Source organism: Phascolarctos cinereus, unplaced genomic scaffold (assembly GCF_003287225.1).
Source record: "Phascolarctos cinereus isolate Bilbo 61053 unplaced genomic scaffold, phaCin_HiC Scaffold_5;HRSCAF=322, whole genome shotgun sequence".
NCBI classification, from domain to species: Eukaryota; Metazoa; Chordata; class Mammalia; order Diprotodontia; family Phascolarctidae; genus Phascolarctos; species Phascolarctos cinereus.
The window spans coordinates 2483696-2506598 of record NW_027555958.1 but is presented as its reverse complement, the minus strand read 5'-3'; the positions used below and the strand labels follow the sequence as shown (position 1 = coordinate 2506598).

General features: G+C 51.8%; 1 protein-coding gene across 1 annotated transcript in view; it reads right to left on the bottom strand.

Annotated features, from left to right (window-relative positions):
* PCNT (pericentrin) overlaps nucleotides 1-22903 on the bottom strand; it is a 114383-nt gene that overhangs the window by 61991 nt on the left and 29489 nt on the right. The window contains 9 exon segments of the mRNA XM_078154594.1: nucleotides 3101-3252; nucleotides 6489-6620; nucleotides 7134-7262; nucleotides 13196-13372; nucleotides 14558-15482; nucleotides 17833-18281; nucleotides 19187-19422; nucleotides 20356-20539; nucleotides 22510-22597. Of these exon segments, the coding sequence (XP_078010720.1) occupies nucleotides 3101-3252; nucleotides 6489-6620; nucleotides 7134-7262; nucleotides 13196-13372; nucleotides 14558-15482; nucleotides 17833-18281; nucleotides 19187-19422; nucleotides 20356-20539; nucleotides 22510-22597 (2472 nt within the window).

Sequence of the window (22903 nt, the reverse complement as noted above, 5' to 3'; positions counted from 1 at the left end):
AGCATCCACTAAAGTGGTTTCTAGGGATGTGTGCCTGCCCAGCAAACCACTACTTCTTAGAAAGATAAGAAAGAGACCAAAAGAGTCCCTGGTTGGGAAAAGCGCATGGCTCATTTTCTCTCACTCTTCTCCAAGGCCCATCCCACAGTGCTCACTTTCATTCCCACTATGGGAGACATGGCTCTGCTTGCTTCACCTCGTGACTCCTACAAGTCTTCTTACAGTCCTCCTATTCTTCCTGGCTGTCATTTTTAAAAGAATACTAAAGGCCGCTAGGGGGTACCACAGTGCAGAGAGTGCCTGGCCTGGAGTCTGGAAAACTCATCTTGTCGAGTTCAAATCTGGCCTCAGACACCATGGAAAATGACTCAACAACAATAAAGAATAGTAACATTCACTTCCATTGGGGTACCACAATTTTGTAAGACATTTTTTAACAAGGAGATTACTCCCATGGCCCTGAAATGCTAGGCTAACTTCAAACCAGCTCAACAGCTCTTCTCCAAAAGACTGATGGGATCAACTGGGGAATGGCTGAGCAAGTTGTTGTATATGTATATAATGGAATACTATTGTGCTATAAGAAATGATGAACAGGCTGACTTCAGAAAAACCTGGACTTACATGGTCTGATGCTGAGTGAAGTGAGCAGAACCAAAAGGACTTTGTACACAATAACAGCCACGTTATGCAATGACTAAGATGTTAAACTGCACCCTTCTCAGCATTACGAGGATCTAAGACATCTCCAGAGGCGTCGGGATGGAAAATACTGTCCACATCCAAAGAAAGAACTATGGAAATCGAATCGCTATCACTTATTTTTCCCTTCTGTTGAGTTTTCTTTCATTTTTCTGATGGTTCCTCCTATTGGTTTTAATTTTTACTTACAACTTCACTAATGTGAAAATATGTTTAATGGGTATGTAAATGTAAAGCCTATATCAGATTGTGTGCCGTCTTGGGGAGGGTGGGGGGGAAGAAGGAGGAGAAAAATTTTCAACTCAAAAGCTCATGGAAGTGATTGTTGATAAATCAAAATAAATTAATAAAATTTAAAAAAAAAAAGACTGATGGGAGCAAGGACGTGCATGAGACACCCACTAGGCAGCTGTGCTCAGTGCCAAGGGCGGGAGACCTGACATCCCTGAGGGCATGAGTCCACAGAAGTCCCTACAACCAGCTGATGGGTCAGACAGGGTAAGCACTGGGATGCCCCACGGGCCTCTTGTGACCACATGTCCAACGTAAGGTTCTGGAGTCAGGGTGCCATCTAATAAAGACAAAGTGCCTACAATGCTACAATAGGGCAAAGGTTGAAAACAAACTTGTCCAAATGGGAATCTTCAAGACAAACAATATAATCCAATTACAATTAAGCAACAAGTATTTAGCACCTACTATGTGCTAAGCACAATGCCAGGAGCAACTCTAACAGTGCCTGCCCTGGAGGTCCCATTCCAGTGGAGGAGAGAAGATTGTATGTACATATGTATGCATGCATGTCCTACACATGTACCTTTGTCTACACAGAAGAAAAAATAGATATGAAGAGAATGGGGACCACAGCATTAGCAGCTAGGGGGGCAGGGCAGGGCAGGATCAGGAAAGGCTTCTCACAGAGGCCTCTGTGGGAATTCTGAAGGAAGCTTGGGTTTCTAAGAGGCAGAGGTAAGGAAGAGAGATCGACAATCTAAAGAAAGAGACCAGAGGAGGGAGGGAAGCCATGAAGATCTGAACTAGGATGATGGCTGTGTGAGAATCCAAAGGGAAAACATGAGAGATGAAGAAGGTGAAAACCCAGGATTTGGCAGCAGGTTGAGCATGTCAGCAGAGGGAGAGTGAGGATCAGTCCATCCCCAAGCATTTATTATTGGCTGAGGAGAGGGGGAGAGGAAGGGGGGGAGAGAGAGAGAGAGAGAGACAGACAGACAGACAGAGAGAGACACAGAGACAGAGACAGAGACAGAGAGACAGAGAGAGAGACAGAGAAAGAGAGAGAGAGAGAGGGAGAGGGAGAGAGGAGAGAAGGGCAGAGGGCAGAACCCTGGGCACTCCAAGGTGGACGACAGCTGGCAAAGAAGGCTGAGTAGTAGCTCAACCAACATGCAGAAGAATGAGGAGAGAAGGTCCAGGAGAAAGGTGCCGAGGGGGCTAACAGTGAGAGTGATGATGAGGCCTGAGAGAGGGCTCACTGCTTTGAAGCGCTCAGCTGCAGATGAGTGATGGAAGTTAGACTGCAGAGGTGGGACCCATGAGGCAGAGAAGAGGTGGAGGCAACGAGCAGCAAGAACCTTTCTGGGGGTTGGTGGTGAGAGAGAGGAGAGACATAGGAGGATGGTCTCTAGAGAGATGGTAAGATCAAGTGAAAAAGAAGGGGCATATCTGTGCAAAGTAAAGAAGTGATGAGTCTCTAGAGAAAGACTGAACAAAGCAGAGCCAGGGCAGAGATAACTAAGGGAACAAAATGCTGGATGAGACAGGAAAGAAGGGGAGCAACGGTTGGTCTGCTGAGAAGAGCTGCCTCTCATCAGAGTCTGGAGAAAAGGGAAAAATGGGTGATGGTGTCAAAGGGCTCAAGACGTGGAGAAGGGGAGGAGTGGGAGCTCAGTGATGGAGGAGAGCAAGCCCCTAGCCAAGAGGGGAGTAAAGGATCAGAAGAGGCCACGTCCTTACAAGGCTGTGAAACCTACCACTGATATCATCACGAATTAAAGATTATAACTCTGGATGGCTAAGAAACTCGACCCTAACCTTCAGCCTTTAGAACAAGGGTCTGCTATCTGTTTCTCTGTGGAAATTAATCAACATTTAATAAGCACCTATGTGCAAAAGACAGTCCCTGCCCTCAAGGGGCTTGCAATCTAACAGGAGAGACAACATGCAAACGGCAATGTCCCACTTAGAAAAAAAGCTTCTTGAAAACAAAGGACTTTTTTTTACTTTATTCAATGCATGAGGCACATTTCATCGAGAGCCCAAATAGAAGAACAGTGGGAAAGCCTAGAGCTCCTTTTGGCCCTCTCTTATAACTGGCCCCAAAACTGACAGGGGCAAGTGTCTGATGACCTCCTCCATTGCATGACACAAAATTACCTACCTTTCATGCTGGGTCTGATCTATGTCGGATCTCAGCAGAGATATGAGGTTCGTCCCTTCCTCGTGCTCTCGTTCACGCCGTTCCTGAAGATTTTCCAGCTCCCCATGAGTCTGTGCTACTTCATTATTTAAGGATGAGACTTTTTCTTTCAGCTGTTGGGAAAGACACACAAAAACAACAGACACTCAATGAGCCATCACTGAAATGTGCTGTGGTCCCCTCAGGAAAGAGGCTTCTCTGAACACTGCCCTGAAATGGTCTTAACGATGACAAAGTCAGGCTACACAGTTCCAAGCTTCAGCACCATGGCCAGCGGATGAGGCAGCTGCTTTTCTGGTGGTTTCTCCTTCCCAAGCCACTAGGTCAAGATAACACCTAGCTCTACCCCAAATACACATACACAATATTAATAAAATTCTTTTATGAACAAGGTTACTGAACTCAACATTTTATGGGGAGTGCAATTAAAACACAATCCCACAAGCCTCCTCTCTGGTGCACAGAGACCCTCATGAAAACAAAACAAAGTGGTGGAAATGGCTGAAACACTCCCCTAGCACTAGCTAGAATCAGTCAGGATTCGGGTAGAAATGGGTGCAGAGGGATCACTTTAGGATCTGAATAGTGGATGAACTAGAGTGAGGGGAGAACTGAAGATGGCAGACCCCCCCAGTTGCTATGGCAATAGTCTAAGGGTGAAGTGATGAGGGTCTGCACTAGGGTGGGAGCACAGTCAGAGGAGAAAACGGGGTACACTGGAGAGATGCTGCAGAGGTGAAATGGACCAGAGATGCTGCAGAGGTGAAATAGACCAGGGATGCTGCAGAGGTGAGGTTGGGTGAGGTGAGGCCAAGGAGAGATGATTGAGGAAAAGGCCATTAAGAGATCTCTGGTCAGGTTGGAGAGAGCAGCTTTGGTGGAATGATGAAGTCTGAAGTCAGAGCAAGAGAGGAAGAAGAGAAGGCACCTGGGGTAGATGAGCCCCCTCCAAAGAGGAGGAGGTACTCAGGTAAACCCCGAACCCCAAGCCACCTGTGCATGTGCAGGGCTGGGTCTCTGTCCCTTTGTTCAGTTCAGCCCAGGCTAGCATGAGTTTGGGGGGCCTCAAGGCAGCCATCAGAGCCTCAAGCTATCCCAGGGAGCTTAGGGCTCGGTCCAAGCATTCTGAGGTGTGCAGCAGAACAAGCACTAGACATGGAGGCTGGGAAGCCAGAGGGACTCATCTGAAGCTACAACAGGCTGGGGACTAGGGACACAGAACCAGAAATAATGGAGTCACTGCCCTCCAAGAGTTTCCCTTATACCAAATGAGAACAGACATGGAGATGAGGAGTTTCCAAACGTATACAGAATGACTTGGGGCTAATAGGAATAACTGCGTGAACCTGGGTGACCTCAGCTAACTCACATAAACATATAAGAAGGGAATCCAGTGAACCGATGAGTTCAACAAGCATTTTCAGCATTGATGACAAGCAGAGCTCTGTGCCAGGTGCTGCAGTGACAAGCACCAAGCCTTCCCTCAAGGGACTTATGCTCTACACCCAGCACGCTCATATGGGTGCAGAAACAAAGAACACAACTGGTCATTTTGCAGAGGGTGAGGTGGGGTGAAGGGCAGCCCTCACAGTTAAAGGAATCAGAGTCTGGAAGGTCCCTTGGAGGGAGGGCATTCCTGGCATGAGGGACAGCTGGTACAAAGGAAAGAGGTGGGACGGGAACTCAGAAGGCCAGTTTGGCTGACCCAAGAGAATGGGAAGGGGAGTCACCTAGAATAAGAATGGAATGGGAGCTTGGGGCAAGGTTGTGAGAGACCTAAGATGACAGCAAGGGAGGGCAGCCAGGTGCCTTTGTCATGGTCACAGGGCAGGGGCAGGGGAGTCCCTGGCTGGTTCTCCACCAAAGACCCTCAGCTCTCAGGCCACCTTCTACAGGGGGCCTTTTGTGCACAAGGTATGTATGCCCTCCCCTCTCCTTGGGATGTATCTGGTATGTACCTGGTTATGGACATGTAAATAACATGTCCTCTCCCCCATGGGATCGTGAGCTCCAGGGGAGCAGGGGCTGTGTTTCTGCCTGTCTTGGAGCCCCCAGTGATGGGCACAGAGGAAGCACAGAAGCCATGCCTGCTGACTGGCTGTGGTGACCTTAGAGCTTCTAAAGGGAATGGGCGGCTCTCAGGCTAATCTGCGGTGGAGAACATAAATCATACTTCTGAATGGCAACTCCCCAGCCTGGGGCCTGGCTTACAGACAGGACATAGCGGTTGGAACAATGCTTGCTGGATTCTGTACCTCTCAGAAGAGCAGACACGTGCACCTTAAATGCCATTCCAGCGTGGAAAAGGTCAGGACAAAAAGTCCAGTGAGGCAAGAGAAGGAGGCTCTAGGCATGAAAGGAAGGGGCCACTTCAAGTGGGGGAGGAACAGACGGATGGGGGAGGTCCTGATGGGCAGTGGGGGAGGCTGAAGAGCCACACGTCCACGTAGCTACATCAATTCTGATCTTGCCACTGGCAAGTAGGGGGCACCAGGGCCAAGCAGGCTTAAATGGGACCAAAAAAACTCGGGATAGCCCCTGAGCAGAGCTGCAGGCCTTCTCCTTTGAGTGATGAATGAAGCGGTTCCTGCCCTCATGAGGATTAGGCGGCCTGGCCCCTCTGTACCTGCAGAAGCTCCATCACCAGAAATGTCTTGTCCCCAAAAGCTCACACAACCCTGTCCACTGTGTGGAAAGGGCTGCCAGCTAGCTCACCCACGCAGCCCAGGCTCCCTCAAGCATAACTGAGCCTGCTGACCACCCCTGTGTAGGCCACACTAGGGCCAACCCAAAGCAAAGGAGCTTCTGGCAGGCGGAAGCAGACAGACAGCCCGCCAGCCAGAACAGCTGATGCGGCAGCAGCGCTTTATGTGGATGGCAGGCTTAGAGGACATGTCACAGACAGAGGCTCAGAGGGCAGCTAACTGACCCAAGGTCACTCAGCTAATAAGAGTCAGAGGCGGGATTCCAGGCCAGGCCTGCAGCCTTGACTGATACGAAGGGAGCCACAGAAAGAACACACAGTGGGACCAGCTGTGAGCCTGCCCCACTGGCCTCCTCTCTGTTCATCACCCTCAACTCTTCCCTTGGCCACCTCCATGCCTTTGCACAGGCTGGGTCCCGTGCCTGAAATGCCGTCCCTTCTCTTCCTTTAACACACAGCTCAGGCCCCAATTTCTACAGGAAGGAAGCCTTCCCTGCCCTCCACCCACTGGCTGGCAGCCTCCCTCCCAGACATTTCCTAAAAGCCTGGCACTGTTGGCAGACTGATGGATGACTGGATCAATGAATGAATTCTGGTGCCACGCCATGAGGACAGCCCCACCAGGGCGCGGCAGTGCACATCTACCTGGAGAATGAGGCTGCTCTGCTCCTGCAGCTGTGACATCAGTGCCTCTTTCTCCCTCTGGCAAAGGGCCTGAGCCTTCTCACTTTCTTCCGCTTGCCATCCAGCAGCTCCCTTCTCTGTCTCCAGCTCATCCTGCACAAAAGGACATGAGAGGTCACAGGCCAGACTCAGCCTTCCTGCTGCTCTCAGAGAGGCCCCATGAAAAACAGGGCTGAGACAGGCACAGGTTCTGCTCTGGGGGAGACGAGGCACACATGCCTCTGGGTCAGACCTAAGTTGGCCTAATTATGAAATGACTAGCCAGGTGAAAGGGCCCCCAGGGAATCTGGCCCTCAACAGAAAGGGAGGGGCAGCTCCCAGGCAATCTCCAGCTACTCGGCTCCCCACAAGAGCAGAAGAGGCCACGAGCAGGCCCCAGAGATCAGCACCAAGAGAAGCACCTCTAAAATTAGAGACACTAAGGATATTCACATGGAAAATAGCAGAGACCACAACCGGGGAGCAGGAAAACGTCATAACCAAACAACAACTGACTATGTTTAGGAGACCCTCCGAAGTCCTAGATGAGATGCTGTTGGGGGGAGACAAGGGGCATCCCCAAAGCCCGTGCACCCACACGCACTGAGGAACCGAACACACCACTACCTTGAGCCGGGCCACCTGCTGTTCCAGTCCCTGGGCCTGGCCCTTAAGCAGCGCTGTCTCCTGCTGAAAGAGCAACTCCTGCCGCCGTCTGGCCTCTTCACCCTGGGCAGATGCTACTCGCGCATCTTCCTGCAAGAGCACAGGGAGGGAGTTTGTCACCTGGCCCGCCCCAGCCTCGAGTTTGTGCACAAACAAAACTAAAGCAGCCAAACTCAAAAGGAAAGCAAGAAAAAAAGAAACCAACATTTTACACCAAGTTTCTCTGATAAAGGCTTCATTTCCCAAACACAGGAACTGAGTCAAACTTATAAAAATAAGAGCATTCTCCAGTTGATACTTCTATGTCAAAGGATATGAACAGGCAGTTTTCGGAAAAAGAAATCAAAGTTATCAATAGTCACGGGGGTGGGGCAGCTAGGTAGCACAGTGGATAGAGCACCAGCCCTGAAGGCAGGAGGACCTGAGTTCAAATCCAGCCTCAGACCAAACGCTTGACTCTAACTGTGTGACCCTGGGCAAGTCACTTAACCCCAACTGCCTTAAAAAAAAAATCTGTCACAGGGAAAAATGCCCCACAATGCTAAGGTCACAGATGTTCTTAAAAAGGCAAATGAGGTGACAGCACCAATGTACACATTCTCTCGAAGTGGGAAGCAGGCCAAACCTTGGATGCCATTCTGGTAATGTACTCAACCACGAGTCACCTAGAAGCAGTCTGGCCCCTTATTGCCGGTAACCAGGATGAAGGGGCGTGTCTAATGAAACAGGGAAACATGAACAGAGGCCACAGAACACTGTCAGGGACCAGGTCTAATTGACCTTTTCTTCTCCCTGTCACTTAGCGAAGAGCCCAAAAGGGAATGGTCCCTTAATAAATCTCTATGGAATCTTGAAGGAATGACAAACGCAGGCCGTGCCGACATCAAAATCCAGGCCCCTCCGTGCCTCAAGGCAGGATAAATGCTTTCGGCAATGACTGGCACGGCTCTTCATCTCCACAGACAAACACCCACTAAGATCAGTCTGTAAGAGCTGGCACAGACAACGCAATCCCTAACGTGGCCAGGAAGCAGGGAGGTGCCAGCCAGAAGGGCTAGTGCCATGCGACCCCTCCCAGAGAAGACCTCCCTGGCCCTGCCAATCTCTCCCCAGACTCTCTGGGGTGGGTTCCCTCCATGCCAACAGTGGCATCAGAGGAGGCACAGGAGGAAGCTGTGATGGACACTCGGGAAGTCACTAAGCTTACAGCTGCTCCTTTGGACTTAGGAGGTAAGCTCGCCTACTTCTCAAAAGCGGACCCTTCGAAGAAAAACAAGTTTCAATTGCTCTTTAGAGATTAGTCCAGTTTATTTAAAACACAGACGCACACACCTCCCCCACACACACTCACACACATCCATAAACATATACCACAGAACATACACACATACCACGTGCACATAATATACACACATACACACACCAGGGCAAACACACACATGCAAATACCCATACCACACATACATGTACTCACACACATGCACACTTATGGGCATGCTAACACACCTAATGCACACGCACACACCACATGCACATAATACATGCACACAAGCAATAGGGGACAGCAGCCTAGTCTCAGAGTCAGAAAGGCCTGGACTCCTGCTGGCAACTCTCTCTCATTGCCCCACATCGTAGGTGCTTGTTTGCATTAGAACACAAAGCCTCTTCCTTGATGAAATTCCAGGTCCAGACCAAAAAAAAAAAAAAAGGAAAGACACACAGGTGCATACATGTGTGCTTGCGCGCATACACACACACACACACACACACACACACACACACACACACACACACACACACAATCTTCCAAGGATCACTGCCAGGGACCTCCAAGAACATCGAAGCCAAGCCCTCAGTCTTGTTCCAGGTCACCTGGGAGCAGAAGAGACCCTGTACCTTCAGAATGACAACCCTGCCCCTGCCCATTTAGGTATTCTGAATGAGGAGCAAAGCACTGTGTCATTCAAGGCTTTAGAAATTAAAAATGAAAAGGAGGGAGGACACTTCCTTCCACTCTCGGTTTTTGTTCTAATCAGCCTAATAAATCTGGACGCAATCAGAGAACACGAATGAAAGGCCAAGCACGCTCATCTCTTCTGGCTGTGGTCTGTTTGGAGGGACAGGGTAGATGGCCTGAAGATGAGCAGAACATGAAGAGACTCAGAAGGGAGCACGAAGGACAGCTGAGCAGCTCCCGCCCCAAGACAGGAAAGGGACCAAAGTGAGCCCAGGATGGACGGCCTGAGGCCTAAGGCGTGACCTAAGATCTAGCAGAACCTACAGCAAGGATCTAGACCCCAGAGTCTAGGGCGAGGGTGGGGAACCGCGGCCAAGAGGCCACATGTGTCCCTCTAGATGCTCAAGTGCGGCCTTTTGACTGAGTCCAAGTTTCACAGAACAAATCCCTTAATACAAATCCCTTGTATTAAGGGATTTGTTCTGTGAAGTTTGGGTTCAGTCAAAGGGCCGCACCCGCGGACCTAGAAGGACGCACGGCCTCATGGCCATAGGTTCCCCACCCCTAGTCTAAGGAAACAGAAAGCAGGTCAAAGGCAGGGCTATTGCACAGTGAGGTCGGTCAATCAACATTTACAAAGAACCGACTAGGGGCCCGCCCAAGACAGTCCCTGGCCTCTCAGGGAGCTCACAGTCTAATGGGGGAGGGGGAGACAATGCACAAAGCTGTACCTGTACGAAGCAACCTATATGCAGGATAAATAGGGAACGATGACCAGAGCGAAGACCCTGGAATTCGGAGGGCTGGGGGAGGCTCCCTGTAGGAGGGGGGATTTCTGCTGAGGCCTGAAGAAAGACAGGGAGCTCAGTGAGCAGAGCAGAGGAGGGGGAGTGGTCCAGGCCTGAGCCACAGTGGTCAGAGAGAACACGCAGAGACAGAGATAGAGGGATTGTTCATGGAGCAGCTGGAGGCCGGGGCACTGGATGAAACAGGATGCTGTGGGGAGGAAGGTGGAAGGAGACTGGAAAAGGAGGAGGAGGCAGGTGATGAAGGGCTTTGAATGTCATCCTGGAGGCCACAAGGACCCACAGGAGTCCACTTAGTAAGGGGTGACATGGTCAGACCTGCACTTCTGGAAAATCATTTTGGTGGCTGAGTAGAGGGGAGAGACTGTGGCAGGCAGAGCCCCTCTCCCCCCACCCCCAGCAGCCACTGCAGTAGTCCAGGCAGGTGATGAGGGCCTGGCCCAGGGCAGAAGCAGGGTCAGAGGGGAGAAGGGGGCTTAGGGAGATGCTGCAGAGGTGACATCAACAGGCCTTGGTGCCATATTGGGTCTGGCGATGGGGTGGGGAGTGAAGAGTCCAGGATGACGCCTTGTTTGTGAGTCACTGGGGAATGGTGGTGCCCCCTTATAATGATAAGGAAGATAGGAGGGCTTGAGGGAAAGATATGGAGCTTCACTCTGGACATACTGCGTTTAAGACGACTGCATGACGTCCAGTTTGGATGTCTGAAAGGCAGCTGAAGAGGCAAGATTGGAGGTCGGCAGAGAGTCTGGGGCAGGAAAGGTCAATCCGAGAACCGTCTGAATAGACCATTGTTAAATCCACGGGAGCTGAGGAGATCCCCGAGGAAAGCAGTCTGGAGGGAGAGGAGGCAGGAGCCCAGGACGGAACCTGAGGGACACCTGTGGTTAGAGGGCGTGATCAGGATGGGGATCCAGCAAAGGAGGCAGAGCAGGAGCGGTCAGAGAGGGAGGAGGAGAGCCAGGAGAGAGCGTGCGGTGACCCACAGCCCCAGAGGGAGGAGAGGATCCAGGAGGACAGAGACCCACAGCGTCCAGGGCTACAGAGGGGTCGAGGAGAATGAGGACCGAGGAAAGGCCACTGAGAGATCACCAGTCACTCTGCAGGGGGCAGAGGAACAAAGGGCCAGAAGCCAGACTGTACGGGGTTAAGAAGAGACTGAAGGAGAGACCGTGGAGGCAACTGGTGTAGATGGGCTTTTGGAGGAGTTTGCCCACAAAGGGCAGAAGAGATTGTGGGACCAAAGTTATCAGGGGCGGAAGGGTGAAGTGAGGCTTTGCTCAGGATGGGGGAGACATGGGCCTGTTTGTAGGCAGGAGGGAGGGAGCCAGTGGAGATGGAGAGATGGGAGATAAGTGAGGGAGGGGAGAATGAGAGAAGCGAGAAGCAGGTCCACTCTTCTTCCTATGCCAGTACACTGGGGACATGAAAAAAAGCAGTAACTGGCCCTGGAGGGAGCAGGTCAGGGACGTGGGATTGGTAGTCTACAGAGAAACAGATTTCTACGACAAAAACCAAGAAAAGGGAATGCAGCTAGAAGACAGAAGAGGAAGGAGCCCTTCTCTCATTCTCACCATCCCCACAAAGATTCCTGGAGTGCCTTGGGAGCCACTACTCCTGCAATGAGGGAGATGCAGCTGATGGGGTGCTTGTACTTGGACCCCATTTCCAAGCTCATATTTCTCCCTAGCCGGCCCAAAGACCCTCTCTCTGGCACTGACTCATGAGTGGGCCCAGTGAGGCAAACTATCTCTCCCTGAAACAGGAAAAAGCTGACCTCTGTAGAATTTCCCTTGTACTATCTTGTATCAACAAAACCATCAAGTATTGATGCCCACAGTAACCGTATATAAGCCACAGGTCAAGCTTCCTTCTCGATAGCTTATCGAAGCTACCTTGTTTCAGACAAAACAGACCAAAAACACACCCCTTAGGAACCCCCCCCAGTTTCCAATAGGGAATGGCACCTGTGACCAGGGGTGCATGTCATCACCTAATTAGCATACCTGCCACATAATCCACTACTTTTCCTATATAAGCTTCCCTAAGGAGCTCTGCCCACTAAGGGCAGATTCCTTGAGAAGCCTTGCCCACTGTATAGCGTAACAATAAATCTTTGCCACCTTGACTTAAAGAATGCTTGTGTCTGTCCTGTACTCTGGTCTTTGAGGGGTCTCTGAACCTCTCAGACTACAATACAACCAGGTTTCAGAAGAGCGTGGGAAGAGCGAGGGTGGCCGAGCGAGAAGCCCCAGGGCCGCTGGCCAAGTCCCAGGTCCAGCCTGGCACTCTTCCTTGCTCCCTGCAGCCCCGCTCAAAAGCCCTTTGGCAAATGGCTTTTATGTCTTTTTATTCTGTTATCAGGCATGGCTCACGAGGAGGGGAGGGGGAGAATTCATCTCTCTGAATGAAGGTCACAGAACAACCAAAGAGATCAAGAAATATTTTGAAAAGAAAAAGAAAGGATCGTCCAACAATATTCCAAGAAGAGATGGGCCATAATGATCGGGTCCTACAGTTCTTTAAAAATGAAAGACTGAGCAATGGAATGTTCTTGAAAATTCAGAATTAGAGCAGTGGAAATCAAAGTTTGGTAAACGTAAAATCTCCAACACAAGAGAAGGTGTCACTGTGCAGGAGAAGAGGCGGGGCAAGCCGGGTAGCAGAGGACAGAAAGGGGGTCTGGGTCTGCGCCCTCCACTAGGCTGGGTGAGAAACCCCAAAGGGGTAAACCATCTCATTGAAAAGACAATCTCCAAGGAGGGAGGCCACCACATCTCACAAAATCCTGAAAACGCACCACCCCAGCTTTCCTCACTTTTCCACACCAAAAAGCTGAGATGGCCCAGAAAAAAGGAAAGAGTGCTCCAACACCTCAGCTTCTGCCTGGTGCCAAGAGCTGCCAGGCAATGACTCCTAGTGCCTTCAAGAAAGGGACTCACTGGCACGACCAGACTTGAGGAGGAGAGGGCTTGGGCCAAGCAAAAAAGATCAAGAAGCAGCTGACCACAGCCAGGGGACCAGGGACATGGGGGGGGGGGCTCTGGGGAGGAGGCCTACAGTCAGCGTGCCCCCCCACCTTCTGGGCCAGGGTACTGTCTGAGGTTGGTACCCTCAGCAGCACCATTCCTCAACGTGACTCTGAATAACATTTAATCTATCCATAGCCATTTACATGGAGGGTACCTGAGAGGCAGCCAGGTGAAGTGATGAAAGGCAGAGAGATTCCATGCACCACCCCCGCCACTCCCCAGGCTCACCTCACGCTCAGCTCTCTGCTTCTCGAGCTCGGCCACGTGGATGTCCTGGAGCTCCTGAAGGGCTTCACGGTGATGCTCCTCCATGCGGAGCACCTCTGCACCCAGTCTGTCCAAAGCCTTGTGGTTTTCTTCCTCCAGCAGACACCTCTGGCTTTGAAGGGCTGCCTGCAAGTCCTCCTACAAGAGGGACCATTGGAAAGAGCCCAGTCCCTATGGTGGCCAGGGCTCTGCACAGTGGAACCCTGACCAAGGACCGGAGCTGACCCCAGAAAGGAAAATGAAGAAAGGCTTCACACTACTTTCAATCTAATGTTCATGACACAAAATCCACAGAACGTTTGCAGTTCATTCTGCCCTTCCTCCAGAATAAGGACTTCCTGGTTCACTTTCCTTTAAACTGACCGCCAATTTCATTGTAGTCTAAGTGAGCTCACAGGGAGCTCATCACTGCCCCAACCCTTGCTCCACTTCCCCCATCGGAATTACAGATGTCAGCTCCCCCAGAAAACAAGCTCACTTCATTCAAGAAGCCAGGTCGTCTGGGCCTCAAGTCCAGACTCATATTCACTGCACCTCCCGGGAGGCCGTGGTCAAGGAGAGTAAAACTCAGAACCATCTGCTGGGGCATTTCATCCTAGCAACAAGACACTAGACTGCCCAGGGGAGATGGAGAACACAAGAAGAATTCCAGCCTCCTTATTGATAGCTTCTCTTTCCAACAATTAAGAGCCAAACCAGCCCCAGCCCTGAATGTTGCTGCAGATTGTTTCAAAGGGCTCCCTTGGGGAAGGTTCCAAGCATGGCCTCAATGTCTCGTGTCTTTCTAAAATGTTTTCTTCCATCTTTAATCATTAACTGAAGTTGACCAGGACAAGCAGAATTAGGGAAGGAGAAAATGGAAGTCTAGACTCTTTCTACATAAGGAGCAAAGCACCATGTCACTGCAGGTTTCGGGATTTTTTCTTTTCTGTTCCTGCCAGCCTAATGCTCAGATGCCCCACAGCCAGCCTCAGAGATGGAGCAGTACAACTGTGCACCAGCGTAGTGAAGATCACATTTAAATCCAACCTCTCTTCTAAGAACAGGCTGCTTTGACCTGAAACCCAAGCCACTGATTTACTTAGTTGTCCAGCTTGATGTGATAAAATTAAATTCCTTTCTCCTTATAAAAAATTTACAACGAGCAAGGCCAGGCTGTCATAGCAAATGTGCGGCCACAGCCTTCCTGTGCTGGTCTGACCCATCTCAGGACAACTACCATGTATTCAGTGAGTCATTCCGCAGCCTGGACACAGCTAACAAGGTGGCCTAAGACCCGAGCCTGGCAGTGCCTGCAGGCCCATTCCCCAGGCAAACACTCACCTGATGGGCATCTTGCAGCTCCGTGGCCAGTGCCTTCAGCTTTTCAATATGATCGGTGGTCATCTCAATTCTGAGGCTTTCCTGGGCCAGCTGCAGCTCTCGCTGGTGCTTCTCAGTCTCCTGAGCCAACAGCCCCTGGTGCTCAGCCTCCCTGGCCCGCAGCTGCTCCTCGAGCTTCACTTGCAGCCCTTCCAGAGCATGGCTGTGCTCCTCCTGGATAGTCTGAATCTCAGACAGGTAACAGGACTCCAAAGAATCCAGATTCGACAAGTGTTTGGCTTCCAGCTCACTAATTTCTGCAGCGTGCTGAGTCTCCAGCTCGGCCACCCGGGCCTCCAGCTGTGCCTGGTGCTGGCTCTGTAAGGAGGCCCGCAGGGCATCCGTCTCCTCCTGATGCTGGGTCTGCAACTCGGCCACCCGGGCCTCCAGCTGTGCCTGGTGCTGGCTCTGTAAGGAGGCCCGCAGGGCGTCCGTCTCCTCCTGATGCTGGGTCTGCAACTCGGCCACCCGGGCCTCCAGCTGTGCCTGGTGCTGGCTCTGTAAGGAGGCCCGCAGGGCGTCCGTCTCCTCCTGATGCTGGGTCTGCAACTCGGCCACCCGGGCCTCCAGCTGTGCCTGGTGCTGGCTCTGTAAGGAGGCCCGCAGGGCATCCATCTCCTCCTGATGCTGGGTCTGCAGCTCAGCCACTCGGGCCTCCAGCTGTGCCTGGTGCTGGCTCCGTGAGGAGGCCCGCAGGGCGTCCATCTCCTCCTGATGCCGGGTCTGCAGCTCAGTGGTCAGGGACTCGGCCTGCTGCCTCTGCCTCTCCTGAAGCTGGTGACTCTGCATCTGGAGCTCATTGGCATGTTTCTCCTGTAGCTCCCGGAAGAGAGCATCTTGTCTTTCAGTGAATTTCTGCGTTGTTTCTTTCTGCTCTTCCAAGAATCTAAATAAAATTTAAAAGGCACAAACACTGTAAACAAGCTGTCCTAAATAATTCAGAACCTCTTCTACATCTGGTCAGAAAGCACCTGCTTCCATCCAATTCCCTGTATGTGTCTGTGGTCCTCTGAACACAGTCCTCGACAGAGACTCGTGCCTGGGGCCCTGATAAGTGGCTGGTCCCAGGCAGGTCATGGCCTGATGACTGACTTTGGATTGGGACCAAAACACCTCTCATCAATCAGAGCTCACCAGTGTCCAAGCACCAGGGCTCCCCCTACATATTGACCTCACTTCAACGCATCTTTAAAGATGCTCTCAGGAACACGGCCGTTCTCTGGCAACAACAGCATAAAGAAAACAGACATGAAGCAGTAATTTTGCAAAGGTCTATGAATGGCCAGAGATAGACTCAAGTTGCAGTACTTTACTGAATGGAGGAAGTATTCAGACTCTACTCCAGACAATTCTACCCAGCTCTGATGAGGCTCCAGTAGGAAGGAAAGGGCCCAAGCACTTATGAAGAGCCTACTATGCTCCAGGCACCATGTTAAGCACTTTACAAACACTATTCGATTTGCTCCTCACAATAACTCTTGGAAGAAGATGCTGTTTTACAACTGAGGAAACTGAGGCAGTGAGTTGCTCAGGGTCTGAGGCCATATCTGAACTCAGGCCTTCCTGATTTGAGGCCCAGCACTCTGGCCACTGCACCACCTATCCTAGAACGGAAGAGACCAGGCTAGTAGAACTCAGGACAGAGACAGGAACAAAGCGTGATGGCTGACAAGATGGCTAGAGAAGGGGCAGCGCCTTCCAGCAAAAAGCAAATACTGGAAGGACAACTCCTCCGCTATGGTGCCGCGTGCCTTCCTCCGCAGCCAAGGGCATCATTGGAGCCTGAAGCGCGGGTGCCAAGAAGGACCCTGAGCCACTGAGAAAAGGTGACATCACGTTCACAGGCTGTGAGAAAGGCAGGGAGGTGGGTAACATGTTTTAAAGATACCTCGGGCCCCCAGAACTTCCAGGCCGGCAGAGCCATGTGAGAATGGAACTCTGCTGATGATGCAAGTGCATCCATCCAGTCTCATAAATCCCACAAGAAGGAAGCTTCCCATCTCTAACTCAATCTTCTTTCCTTCCTCAATAAAAGCAAACTTTCTTCTTCCACCCAACCCCAGGGACAAGTAGGCTGCACCCTCAAGGAGCTTGCATTCCAGTGGTGGAGGGTCAAATGCAAAGAGAAAGGGATGCCTGACCCCCCCCACATGGAGTTCACGTTATCTGTGCGGTCCAGGACTTTGATTTCTTCTGTTGAACATTTTCATCTGTTTCTGCCCCTTGGCCTGCAATCGCTCAACTATCACTACAGAGCTTTCACTGTGTCCAGGGCACCACCTTGCTTCTAGGCATCCTGTGGTACTGACTCCTCACTGTCCTTCAAGCCCACGCCCTCAGGGCGTGCCACCATCTCCTTGTCCCCACTCCTCCTCAGCATCATCTCACCCCGGCCACCCCTAGTGCAGAGGCGTCCTGACAGATCCCCTGGCAAGGCTGAACCTGATACCACCAGAACTGGGAACGCTGGACAGCAGAAATGAAAATGCACCACAACACAGACAATGCTGACACATGGCTTCCTAAGTAAATGTGTGGCCTCCAGGGAGCCATAAGTACGGCTCAGTGGCCCTCCGTCAATGCCGATTTGATCAGCACTGTCCTGTCGGCCTCTCCGCTTCTAGTCTCCAGGACAGTCTGTGGTCTACGCAGATACGCCCAGGCCATCCACACCGCCCCCTCGATGGCCTGCCATATGATGCCCGCCGCCTCTTGGATCTCCTGTGCTCAGCATTTAAAAGGCTTCATTGCCAGCCCCACAGCCTGCCTTCCGCACCTCATTATACTCTGCTCTCCTTGACACTCACAGCAGTTCAGCCTAGCTCTGCCCCTCAACACCCCATGTCCCATGCCTCTCCTCCCGCCTGCCTGAAATGCCCTCTCAAATGCCACCTCCTCCAGGAGGCCCTTCTTGATCGTGGAGGCAAGCAGGTGGTGCAGTGAACAAAGAGCTGGACCTCGAATCAGGATGCTTCAAACACTAATCACTTCACCCATCTGCCTCAGTTTCCTCATCTGTAAAACCCAGATAACGATAGCTCCTCCCATGTGCAAAGCATTCTACAAACCTCAAAGCACTTTATACAACAAGATGCTCTCTTTTTGATTCATCTCCCCTCTACACCCACCCACACAAGCAGATGGGTAACGTCAACTCCTCAACTCCTCTGGCCTTGGCTGCCTCTCCAGGGCCTCTTCTGGTACTTAAGGAAGACCCACAGGCCTCAGTTACCCACCTTGTTCGGCTTGTCTGCAACTCCAAGGCACAGTCCTCCTGAAGCCTCTGGGTGGCTGCCTCTAGCTCTCTGGCCATCTGGGCCTTAGCCGCCTCCAGGTCGTGAGCAGCCCGTGCCTGCCAGGTGGCCTCCTCCTGGGCCCGGCTCTCATCCCGCTGTCTCAGGGACTGCTCCAGCCTCGCAATGTCAGCCACCTGCTGGTCTCGAAGCTGCTCCATCTCTGTGACGCGGAGGTCAAACGCCTTGCTCAAGGCCTGCTGCTCCCGCTCGGCCTTGCCATTCAGCTCCAAAACCAGCGCGGCCAGGCTCTCTTCGGCTTTCCTGCTGAGATCTCTGCTTCGGCCTTGCCAGGCTTCCTCTTTGTCCTTGTCCCTGCGGATCATCTGCTGAATCTCTTCCCTCATCTTCTTTATTTCTTTCTGATGGTCTTCAACAAGAAGACATCTCATCTACAAAGAGAATAATCAAGCCTGTGCTTGTAAGGAATGAGTATCGCTCTCTCATATTTAATAACTAATTATTGGATTAGGACCAAGGTGTTTCCCCTTTTCTACGTCCTCATGCAGAAATCAACCAGTGTGGGAAATCTCACTTAGAGATTTGCCCAAGCCAAGATCCAGTCAGAGAGTAAAAGAAATTCTAAGCTGTATTCCTGTTCATTGTGTTTGCTCAGACAGGTCTGGGAAAAGTTGATTCTTCTTATTATCAAGATAGGTGATATGGAAATTGATGTCTCTTTGACCAAGATTTGAGCGACCTAAGTCACGGACCCCAAGACCTTCATCTTAATACAGCCCACACCTGTCTTTGTGTTAACCAATCCTAGCTGACAGCCACCCCTCAGTAACACCTCCTCTTCAAAGGGCATATAAACTGACCCCACCACCATTAGGAGTCTGGTCTAAGGGAGAGAGCCACGTGAGCATCCTTTCATTAATAACCTACTGGCCTTAATGATTAAATTACCCAAAAACTATGTCTCTTGAAACGTTTTAAACATCGCGTGCTCCAGCCTCCCCGTCTGGCCCAGGGCCTAACCCAGAAGCTCAAAGATGGTTCCAACACCTTGCCCAAGGCTCCCTTCCTCCCCGCCATTCCTATCCCCAGAGCCAGGGTACAAACCTAGGCCTCTCCCAAAGGGAGCCCCACCCAGCACACTGCCTGTCCCTTACACTCTCACGGGTCCAAGCCCTAAGAGAAGCTGGGCAAAATTATGACAATCCTTGGCTTACAAGTGAGAAGTGAAGTGATCAATCACCCGCCGTCAGAGGCACAAGGGGCTAGGAATGTATGGGATAGCCTCCTATCATCCCCCAAGGAGCCATATAGCCTGGGGCCAGCCACCAAGACTCACATTCTCTGCCTCCTCCTTCTGAGAGATCTCATGCTGCAGCTTCTCCTGCAGTTTGGCATTTTCTGTCCTTGCAAGGCCAACCTCTTCCGTGAGTTGGGAGATGAGGCCTTCCTTGGCCTGCAGCTGGGCCTCTCTGGCTCTGTCATCTTCCAGGACCAACACGACCCTCTCTGCCACCTCTGCTTCCACCTGGCGGGCAGCATCCTGAGCACACTGTAGTCTCACCTTAATAATCTCTACAAGAAATCCAAAACAGATGACTGTGGCTGGGCTACGTAGGGCAGGTATTCAAATCATGCTAGCACAAGGGCCTCACAATGCCCAAAAGAGCAGGCCCAGCGGAGGGACCCAAACCAGGGCTTGTTAATGACAGTCGTCTGGTTGGAATTTGGGTTTTGTAGATATGGAATCGCTGCATCTCCACCCCTTCACAGACACCCCAGGCTCGGTGGAGGATTTCCTCCTCCGGGAAGCCTTCCCTGACCGCCTCCACCCATTTGTTCCCTCCTTGACCAAACCCTGTCATGGCTGAGACTTCTAAGGATGCTCATCATCCCCCAGCCTCCCCAAACAAAATAGCTCCCTGAGGTCAAAGACTGTGTCTTACATGCAGTAGGGTAATGCCAATTTGTTGGGCTGGACTGAAATCAGGTCAGATCAAACTAGATAAACCAGACTAGATTACACTGGGCTGGCTTGGAATGGCCTAGACCGGGCCGGCTTGGACCACCTGAACGAGACTGGAGCCGAGTGGACCGGACAGCACCATCCTGGGCCAGACTGGACTGGCCAGCTCTATATTAGACCAAACAGGACAGGACTGGACTGGACCACATTGGTCTGGACTAGATACCAGACCCTACTGAAGTGGACTGGGGCTGCTTCTAGATGGCAATGATGTGCTTTCCTCAGAAATTGTTTCCAAAGAGCTGTGTCAGTGAAGACGAGAACCTAGACTGTCCCTAGACTCTCTAGAACCACGTGGGGAGGGCAGTGGGGATGCTCTGTGCTTCAGGGGCAGGTTCAGACCGGCAGGGATGTCTCCTTGTCATCTTCCTACTCCTCACTTAGAAGGGCTGGCTAAAGGTGAGTGACAGTGGTGATGCGTCCCTGCCGCCTGCCCTGGGGAGGGCCCAGCTGGCTGCTCAGAGGGAGGGGCCCAGCACTACCTTTCCTGTGCTCCTCTGTGAGGTGGGCACGCAGCTCTTCGAGGTCGAGGCAGTGCTGGCGATTCTCCCTTTCCAGCTCTGCCATGTACTTCTCCTTGTGATGAGTCTCCAGAGCAGCCTTTAATGCGTCCAATTCATCTCTGTGTTTCTCTTCGAGCTGTAGTCTCAAGTGTGCGATCCCCTCCTAGAGAAGACAGGGGCGCTGGAACCAAAGCCGGCCTTCTCTGTGCCCCTTCCCCACCCCCGGGGCTCCACCCTACACTGAGGCACTACCCTGGAGGCCAGCACAGCCCCTCAGGGTTCATACAGTCACCACAGGCGCAGGAGGCTCTCCAACAGTCCCAAGACCGTCCTCATGAGCCAGGGGCTGACCTTCTAACTTATTCTCATTCAAGCTCCAGAATACGTCACGTGAAGTCAGGCTAACTGATATGGACCCACCGAGAGCCAGCACAACTTTGTCTAAGGTGAGTCGAGAAGGGCGCCTGAGCCTCTGGTGGAGCAGAGCACCAAACCAAATTCCCAATCCTCCATAAGACAGATGAAACGTTCACTGCCTCGGGGCCTCGCCTTTCCTATCACCATCATGAACAGCTCTGCCACTAACCCTCAGCGCTCTCTTCTCCAAACCTAGTAAACCCTGCTTTCCTTAGCTACATACCCAGCTTATCTCAGCCTCAGCCTGAGAAGCAGGACAGGTCCCTGTCCTAGAGAACCTCAGCAGGAAAAGGTAGCTCCTGCCTGAGCCTTCGGGGTTCCCAGGATGTGTGCCGCTGGGCAACCCATGAGAGGCAGGGACCAGGGCGAGAGCCAGAAACCAGGGCGAGAGCCATACGTGCTTTAAGAAGGAGAAACCTGCAGCTTCTTGGGCGGGCATGTGCCCAAGGTCACACACCTCAACAGGGGCACAGAAGACAGCCACGAGGACCAGGCCCTGGGCATTCACATTTATCACAGCACTTTGTGGGGGACGCCTATATCACCTGATTCTTGTACAATTTATGTGCTTTACATCAACAGTAATAATGAAAGTGAAACAGCATTTATAGAGCAGCTCTGGGAGAAGAAGGTAGACGCTATTATCCCCACTCTATGGATGAGGAAACAGAAGCAGGAAGAGGTAACTGACCAACCAAGGGTCACACAGAGAATAAATGAGGTTGGATGTAAGCCCAGGTCTTCCAGATCCCAGGCCCAGCACTCACCAATGCACCACCTAGCACTCCCAAAGCACTAATTAAATAAGCCTCTACTACAACCTCGAAGGACTCAGGATGAGACGCTCTCCGCCTCAGAGAAAGAACTGATGTGTCTGAATATAGACTGAAGCAGAGTGTTTTTTACTTTCTTTTTTTGAGTCTTCTTAGACAAAATGAATAACATGGAAATGTTTTACATGACTGCACGTGTGTAACCTATATCAGACTGCTCGGGGAGAGGTAAGGAAGAGACAGAGTTTGGAATTCAAAACTTTAAAAAAAAAGTTAAAGATTGTTTTAACATGTAATTGGGGAAAAATATTATTAAAAAAAGAAACACATCAGCCTCTACTCTGTGCCCGGACTGTGCTGGGGATATAGAGACCAAAATGAAATAGGCTTCACCCTTGAGGACAGTCCTGATGCCATCCCACTTCCATCCCACCTCCATCCTGCTGCTAGACTGGGGGGAGGACTTGGGAAAGGCCCTGCTGGAGCTGACCTGAACACACCTTCAACCAACAGAATCCTAGCCAGACCCAGTTGGAAGACTAAAGACTCATCAAAGAGGTGGAAAAAAAGCATCACCCCCATGTCAAAGCACTGCCGCCCCCCGCCCCCTGCCCCCTGGGGCCACGCTTAGTCAGCCTCTGCAGAAATTACAATGTGAGGGAGATTCAGGGGAAAGCCAACCTTCACTCATGATGGACAAGAATCCCCGAGCTCCCGGTGACTTCAATTCCAGGAGGCTCACTGCTCACATGGCTGGACCAGAGCTTCTCTGGCCCCGAGCATCCTCCTCCCTCCAAACTCGCACGACTTCCCCATGGTGAGGGGCTGCCAAGTCCTTCCAGGGTCCCTGCCTCACCTGGCGACCAGAAGCTTCCCTGGCCCTGCTCCGTGCGCTGGGGGCCAGTGTCAGAGGCTGCCTCCCGGGGGGGGCGCGCATGCTTACCTTATGCTGCTCCAGCTGAATTATCAGCTGCTCCATGTGGGCTTTTCTTTCCACGTCAGATGCCTCTTCGACAAACCCAGTGGACCAACTACAACAGAAGAGAGAGAAATGAAGCCCCTTCCTGGCTCCCTGGCCAGCCCCCAGTCCTCTCTGCACAAGGGAATGAAGATACAAGGTCTTCCTAGACAGCAGAAGAACCCAGCTCCCTATTTCTGGGAGACCCTGTCCTTCACAAGGGCATGCTGCCCAGTTTGAGAGAAGAGGAAGGACTAGGAAGGAGTTAACATCTTCTCTGGTTAGTGGCAACAGGAGAATCAGAAGAAAACGGAAACCCCCAAAAAACCTGCCCTGGGGAGGCAGGCCCAGCAGCTCACAACGGCTCCCAGGAGGCCTG